This window comes from Ochotona curzoniae, unplaced genomic scaffold (assembly GCF_017591425.1).
Source record: "Ochotona curzoniae isolate NIBS_2020 unplaced genomic scaffold, NIBS_Ocur_1.0 patch196, whole genome shotgun sequence".
Lineage (NCBI taxonomy): Eukaryota > Metazoa > Chordata > Mammalia > Lagomorpha > Ochotonidae > Ochotona > Ochotona curzoniae.
This window is the reverse complement of record NW_024466746.1, coordinates 9455-18021: the sequence shown is the minus strand read 5'-3', so window position 1 is coordinate 18021 and position 8567 is coordinate 9455. Positions and strand designations below refer to the sequence as shown.

The 8567-nt window shown below is 39.1% G+C and overlaps 1 protein-coding gene across 1 annotated transcript; it reads left to right on the top strand.

Annotated features, from left to right (window-relative positions):
• The first annotated feature begins 6026 nt into the window (after positions 1-6026).
• Positions 6027-7588, top strand: LOC121166660 (beta-1,3-galactosyltransferase 2). The gene has a single exon (XM_040995889.1). The coding sequence runs from the start codon at positions 6048-6050 to the stop codon at positions 7314-7316; it is 1269 nt and encodes a 422-aa protein (XP_040851823.1). The 5' UTR covers positions 6027-6047; the 3' UTR covers positions 7317-7588.
• Positions 7589-8567: the final 979 nt, after the last annotated feature.

The window sequence follows — 8567 nt, the reverse complement described above, 5'->3', positions numbered from 1 at the left end:
CATACATTTTTTAAAAAGCTTCTAAAACTACTGAGCACATCTTGCCACCAAAAATTTCTCTAAATATGGTAGAAACAACAAATCTACCTTCATTTAAAGTAATAACCATTACTGCGGAATACAAGTGAGCTGAAGAATAAATGCAACTATAAAAACATAGATTTCTGGGACTTAAGCACTGCCCCCAGAGTCTCAAAGGAAACACCAATGACTGAGAGCACTAAAAAAACCAGAAATTTAAAAAATCACTCTCCGGGTGCTCTACCGAAAACAGAAACAAGGTGCCCAGCAGCCAAGCCAGCCAAGCACGGTCAGAGACTGCAGACTGCATGTCAGGTGGGTGCAAACGTGCCGGATGGTGATTCCCAAACCATCCTGGAATCCCGCAAGGAAATACAACTAGTAAAACCCACGGGAGCCGAGAAGATCCTGGCGACATGTATGGGCGTTACATTTACTACATCGTCCTGCTGGGTTCTAGAGCAAAGAAGGGAAAATCATAAATGCTGAGATTAAAAACCTTAACTTCCTCAAAGAACACTAGAAACTACAATAAGAGCCAAAAATAAAAAAGAGAAAGAAAAGCACGCTGTATCACATCACATATTGGTACAGCAATCCTCGACAGCTGACGTACAAAAAAAAGAGAACAGAAAAACAAAGAACAAAACAGAAGCAGGAGTCGAGGTAGTTGAGGGCGCAGCCTGGTGACACAGGCACCGTAGCGGCTCTCTCAGTGTTCACCAAGGAGCGTCAGCAATGTCAAGGGGAAAACACCTCAGGACCAAGTCCAGCAATGGGTTAAAAGATACCAGTTTACACATAAAAGCTTTAATTATGTACACCTTACAACAGTACATACGAAACAAAAAAGCCAACATCAAGCAGAAAACATTTAGAAAGCCTTGCTTAAGCACGACGAAGAAACAGGAAATAAGCTAGAAAAAATAAAACTAAAACCATTCATTTCATAATCATTCTATTTTCAAATTATATACTCATCACTACATTTGTACTGAATATATATAATTCATCACATGAGAGCAAAATCTTCAAGCCTCTCCCTACCTTGGGTTTTTAGTCAAAATGAATGCAAAAAATCACGTGGGATTCAGCCAAGCAGTGACGTTAAATTCTGCTCTGTCAGAGAGAGCATCTGTCAAGCCCACATTTAAACTGCTGCCTGCCTGTGCAGCAGCTGAGGAACCTTGGACTCACAGAATGGACTAAAACCCCGAGACACTGCTCAGAGAAACCCTCCCTGCAGCTCCCAGACAAGAGCCGAAGGAGAGGCAAACCCACGCTTTCAACACCGTCCAAGCGCCGGATTCCAGCTCTGGCTGCTTTACATTGCAGCTCAGTGCTACCACCAGAAATATGGATACTGAGCAGAGAACACAGCACCGCATTGTCCAGCCGGGAAAACAGCAGATGTAAAAAGCCTCAATGCATCAACTGTCAGCAAGAGTCAACAGGGCTCCCGACACAAGGGACAACTACAGCTCTTTTGTTTAACAAAGGAGAGAGAAAATGAAAGAAAGGGAGAATCTCCGGAGACGAGTGCCCATATGAACACGCAGGGGAAGTGGGAGACGAGCAGACAGATGGACTCTGGAAAGCAATCGCGGGAGGCAGGCTGCTGGGGGATGTGCGCAGGTTCGACAGCAGCTTTCTGCTGAAGTGATGGCGTGCCAAAAGTCTTCAGTGGGCACGATCCTCTCCACATCAAAGGCTCGAGCAAGGAAGGTATGTCGCTCTGTCGTGTATGATCTGCATCTAAATGTGTCCCCTTTCTCTCGCCCCAGAGGCAGGAATACCTGATAAACAAGTTCAGACAGTTCACTGCCCTTGAAACTATGAGGGGGGTTTCTAAATATATGATCTTAAAATTTGTCATTGTTTAGAAGACAAGCTGTCACTGCTTTATTCAGCTAAACATGCAGCTTAGAGTAATTCTGGGTTATAGACATATGGGGGAAGGCAAATAATAATCTGATGTGTTTAAAGGGATTCTCTGAGAAATTAAAAATTTACTGACTTAACAAAAAACATAGCCAGCCTCTACCAAATCAGGTCAAACTGAATCCTTATCTATTAGATTTAAGTGCTCTCTTAAAAACGGCTATCAGGAGACAATGCAATGCAATTACATTAAACACTACCAAGAATGATCTACATATTAAGGATTTCTTTTATTCCAAACTCCTTTTAAAGCAAAATTTTATATTTGATCACTTTTCTTCCCTCCAATAATTACCTCCACAAGATAACAAAATAGCATAAGAGACCACCAACAAATTTGAAGTATTACCGAGCGACAAGATACGAAAAAGAAAGCATTAGCATAGACTCACATGAGCCACTGAGCTTATGCACAGCACGATACCAGGGTAGAGTCGCATTTTATTACAAGATCTTGGACATAACTTTAAACAAAAAAATATCAAGAACTGCTAAAAAAAATATATATCCTTTCCATTATCCTAAAAGATCACATCTGAATCTACTGATAACTCTAAAACTGAAATTCAACAATATGAAAATATTTTGTTACAAAATATCCACACTGCAGGCAAGACAAGATTAAACAACAAAGTATAAATGTAGCCACTGTGCTCGATGCCTTCACATGCCTGAGGAGCTGCTCCCACTGCCTGCAGGCACAGGACAGAGCTAAAGCAAATACATCTAAAATGCTATGTATCATGATCTTTATTTTACCTCAATTTCACATTACTCGACAGCCTACTATTTAATCATCACAAGCAGTGAGACAAGAAACATTACATTAACGCTGGTTGAGCCTTTCAGGCCCAACTGTATCTCAGTATCGATTCAAATCATCATCACGAGTTTGTATACTAGTGTAAACAAACAGTATTCTTGAAAAACAAAATATAGTTGGAAAATCTCGAGTCTCTCGGCACCTCCATCTCTCACTACTTAAAGTTCCTAAGCAGTTTTACGAGCTGCTCATCTCAAAATGAAGTTCAGAAGTTTTCTTTTAAAGCACCACTTGAATCTGCTGGAGATAAACACTTATAAAAACTGCACAAAAAACTCTGTCCACAAACTAGACATTGTATCACAGCGACCTTCTGAACTCAGTCACACCACATGAATACACATTAAATCTAAAATACTACCAGCTAAATAAGACAGCCAAAGCTATTTCTATTTTGAAAACATAAAAGCACAAAATTGCTTTGCATAACAGAACACTTTAAATTCCTTGTCTTGTTCTCATCTATCAAGAATTTAAATAAGTAATAACTGGAGAGGTATTTTATTGAGTAAAACAAGAACTGTAACTTCAATTATACTTCCTTTTGAACAGAAAACTTATGATAATCTATGAGAAACTTCACTAACAAATCCTTCAGGCTGGCCGAATGGCTGTTTGTCAATGGGAGGCAAATAAGAAGGTGAATGCCACAGCAGCTCACCATTTTACAAACATGGAACTATCACAAAATTTGAGTTCAGATATACCTTTACCACATACTGTTATAAAAGCATGAGAACAAAAATCCCGTTATGTGGCATTACAACACAAACAGCCTGCTGTTCTCCGTTAGCACCGAGATGCTCCAGAGCCACGTCCTCAGAGTTTTGAAAATTGTATTGCATTAAAAAATTAAAAATTGTTTGCATTAAAACAGTGTCACTTGTTACTACAGGATTAACTCCCCACTTCCCTTTGGTCTTCCATTTACCCATTCACTAAGATATCTAACTTTACACTTATTGCTTCTTGAGCCAGAGTTTGTACTAATTCAATACCACAAAGAGCAGACTTCAATCAGATATGTTTTTTACATGAACAGAATGCTGGCATACTTATGTAGCCTTGGAAATCTAAAAATAAATGTTTAAAAAATAACTTGTCTATTTGAAATTTATAAACATAATCCTACAATAATGCTGGTCTTACTATAAAATTAAAAGGGTATTCAGCACCATCTACTAAATACACAATCAGGAAACAAAAGCTTTTCCTTTCCTGATCTAATCAGAACAAGTATTGGCAATTATGGGGGAGGACAAAACTCCTGCCTTCTGACTCCAGAGGACTCGGCTCCCTCGGCTTCCTCTTGGTTCTTAGCAGAATTACAAATGTGTTCTGTTGGGGCAGTGAGCAGTGTGAGATTCAAGTTCATGTAAATAAATTCTAATATTAAGACAGTCATTTTTCAAATCCAAGGCTTAAACATCATTTGTATCTCTCAAAATGATCATTTTTTCCAGTGATAACTACTAGAACTTCTAGAAGTTCTCTGTAATTTCACAGATCAGAAATTATCAAATGCTGGTGCCTGGATGGTAACACTTAAGAAATTCACTCAAAATATCATCTACTTGCTCCTCCTAGTGGCTAGTACTAAAATCGCACTTTTGTTCATACACACCCAAAATTTAACTCTGTATTTTCAAAGTACTTCACAATATATAGATTTTTATCATACAATTTTCAAAACTCTGAAGATTTACATGTAAATGCTATTATTTTCCAAACATAATTAAATTTCATGGCAAGGCTAAGCAAATTTGTTACGAACCATCAATCAATATCATTGGTTAAGTAAACAGTGACAGTCACACATTTAGTAATGCCAAATACATACTCCTGTATTAAATTTCCAATTGGTTTCTTCTGCTTAAAAAAATATTTTCCACAGTAAAAATCTTAAAACTAAAGCTATATATTCATTGGTCTCCCTTTCCCAAAAGACGGTCTCTCTTTTTAACAACATTAAAACTTCAGCCATTCTCCTACCTCTAAAAGCCTTGCACCACGGCACAGAAAAACTAGAAACAAATGTGAGTCAAGTTTGTGCTGTAAGTTAGAAAGCTTGCTGTGAGATAGTACAAGAAATAGTTAATATGTCTCATAAACTCCCAAACACATTATTAAAATATGTATCTATGGCTCCAAGAGGTGTACTATTAGAAGACATAAAATTTTAACTGATCTTCTGCAAGAAAATAGCACAACTCAAAAATGTTTTAAAGTACATGTTGTGAACGTTAGTGATCTTAAATAGCTGGGTTAAACAGCTACCATCTGTTTTGCTGGAAACCCAGAAAGACTACTCAAGGTAGTTTTGGGTTTCATCTTAACACGGAGCCATACAGATATGTGACAGTGCTTTGCCAAAGCCATCGGTCATTAAAGACAACACTTATTCTGCTTTGAAGCCCATCTTAAGTCTAAGCAAAGGCAATAATCTCTCAAATACCTCATATTTAAGGACAAAGTTCAAATTAGGATGGAGTATTTGAATATGTCCGTCATTTATTACTGTCTAAACACCGAGCACTGAAGTTACTGAACCCTGAAAATCAGTTCTGACAGGTGCATCTTCTCATTGACTTTGTCAACACAGTAGGGGCCAATGGAAACATGCCAAGCAGTGTACTGTGAATACAGAACTCTGCTGTAATCAACCCTGCACCGTCTGTCCCACAACTCCCACAACTAACGCATGACCATTTTACAGAGGCCACAGACTGTGCACCGTACCACCAACGGCATGTCGAATCAATTCTAATTAAAGCCAATAAATTTTCTATCTGCTCCCAAGGGATTCTTAACTTGGCCTTTCTTGGAATTCTAGTAAGACCTACATCCATGTAACTTTTGAATTTTAAGTGTGGGTCAAAAACACCATTGACTAAAGCTGCTGAGACAATGAAGTAAATGGAGACAGTTATCCCACTCCTCCCTCCAACACGCTCACTGCGCTCAGCCCCATTCTCAGGCATGCCATGCTGCCAAAGGGAACCCAGTCCTGAGCCCAATGTCTGCGCTGCCAAATTTTTACATTTTAGGAAATTTCAATTTACTTAATTTTATTAACATCCAAGACTTTTAGACAGTTTTATAAGATTTGTGGTTTTGTAAACTTTTACAATGTGTCTTTATAGAATGACTGCGAGGGACACATGAGTGAACTAAAAATGATGACCAAAGAACAGCACTAACTCAGAAGAAGCCAGGCAACGTGCTGCCGCCTCCCCCCAGACCGGCCCTGGACTCTCACACCATGCTTCAGTGGCGGAGGAGACACTGCTGCTTTGCCAAGATGACCTGGAACGCCAAGAGGTCTCTGTTTCGCACCCATCTCGTCGGCGTGCTCTCCCTCGTGTGTCTGTTTGCTATGCTTCTGTTTTTCAGTCATCAAGACTGGCTGCCAGGCAGAGCTGGACTCAAAGAAAACCCTGTGACGTACACTCTCCGGGGATTTCGCTTCACAAAAAGCGAGACAAACCACAGCTCCCTTCGGAACATTTGGAAAGAAACAATCCCTCACACTCTGAGGCCTCAAACAGCAACCAACGCCAACAACACAGAGCTGGCACCACAAGAGGTCACAGGGCTCGAGAACACACTGAGTGCCAACGGAAGTGTTTATAATGAAAAGGGCACCAGATATTCAAATTCTTATCATTTCAAATATGTCATCAACGAACCGGAAAAGTGCCAAGAGAAAAGCCCCTTTTTAATACTGTTAATAGCAGCAGAACCTGGACAAATTGAAGCAAGAAGAGCTATTCGGCAAACGTGGGGCAATGAAAGTCTAGTACCTGGTATTAAAATCACACGCATTTTTTTATTGGGCTTAAGTATCAAGTCAAATGGCTACATTCAACGTGCAATACTGGAAGAAAGTAGAGAGTATCATGACATAATTCAACAGGAATACCTAGATACGTACTATAATTTGACCATTAAAACACTAATGGGAATGAACTGGGTTGCAACATACTGTCCACATACTCCGTACGTTATGAAAACTGACAGTGACATGTTTGTCAATACTGAGTATTTAATACACAAGTTACTAAAACCAGACTTGCCTCCTAGACACAACTATTTTACGGGTTACCTAATGCGAGGATATGCGCCCAACCGGAACAAGGACAGCAAATGGTACATGCCGCCAGAGCTGTACCCGAGTGAGCGCTACCCTGTCTTCTGCTCTGGAACTGGTTATGTTTTTTCTGGAGACCTGGCAGGAAAGATATTTAAAGTGTCCTTGGGTATCCGTCGTTTGCATCTGGAAGATGTCTATGTAGGGATCTGTCTTGCCAAGTTAAGAATTGACCCTGTCCCCCCTCCCAATGAGTTTGTGTTCAATCACTGGCGAGTTTCGTACTCAAGCTGTAAGTACAGCCATCTAATCACCTCTCATCAGTTCCAGCCCAGTGAACTGATAAAGCACTGGAACCACTTGCAACAGAACAAGCACAACGCCTGTGCCAGTGCAGCCAAGGGGAAGGCAGGCAGCTACCGGCACCGGAAACTACACTGAGCTCTTCCAACGTGTGAGCTGTAAATAGTACTCAGCATGCCTAACTAAAACCGACTGCATCCACAGGACAAGTTTTAGTTAAAATTCATCACATAAAGGAATCCAAAAGTTATTTTTTTAATTTCCGGAAAAGGTGATTCTTTAAAGAGTAAGATTCTATAACAATTCTTTGATTAAAAGGTACCCTAGAGGAATCTATTAAAAACTTTGTAAGGGGATTCTATCAATTAACATGCAACCATAAGCATGCATACATTAATGGTTCAAGTCACACATTAATGTATTTCCATATATTTTTCCACATAAATTTTAATTTAGCAAGTACAATCAAAAGATACTTCATTTTAGATTTACATTTTTCATTTCAATACATAATTAAATGTAAATAAAACATTATCATCAGCTTCAAGGAAACTTTGTAACTGTGCAAAGGGCAAATCTGACCTGACTATTCTAGGGTTATAAACATTATATCCCATGCAATAAGATTGAGTTCCCAAAGTCATTCAGAAAGCTCAGATGTCTCATCAATGCAGGTTTCAACTATTTACTTTTTAAAACTAAGTACAAGACTCATTTCAACCTATTAACACATATATCAAGGAAAATTATTTTGATATAATGTGATAAAATGTGGAAAAAATTACTCTGTTCAGGCTCAAGTTGTTCTTTAAAAAGTTATTAAACATTTCAAAAACAGAAAAGTCTGTTTCCTCATTTGTAAAGTCATGCAAGTATTTCAGTAAATTATGCAATTCTATCACCCACTGCGCGTTTTCAGAGTACTACCATCTAATTACAAAACTATCGGACTTCAAATGTAGCTGTAAAAATAACCACATTCTTCCAACGGAAGCAAAAATTATCACTTAAAGACACAAAGAACTGCTGTTGAAAAAAAGATGGAGACTGCAGTGCCAGTCCCATTCAACACATGAAGATGCATGCCAGCCACAATGCGACACGTGGGAAGCCCACTTCCTGAGAGCAGGTGCTCACATGCCAGCACTTAACCATGCGAGTGCCAAGTTTACAAATCCGCATTTTTAGAATATCAACAGTTGACAATCTACATACCAATGAGTACCTGGGGGGGGGATACAGGAAAACTATAAATGTTTCAACAACACTTGATTCAAGGCTGAAAAAGGTATACAATGCACTTTTACTGAGGCCGTAACTTGAAAAAGCAAAGAAAAAGACCTTTACTGAATGTTATGACATGGAATCTCACTCATGAGTTTTAGAAAT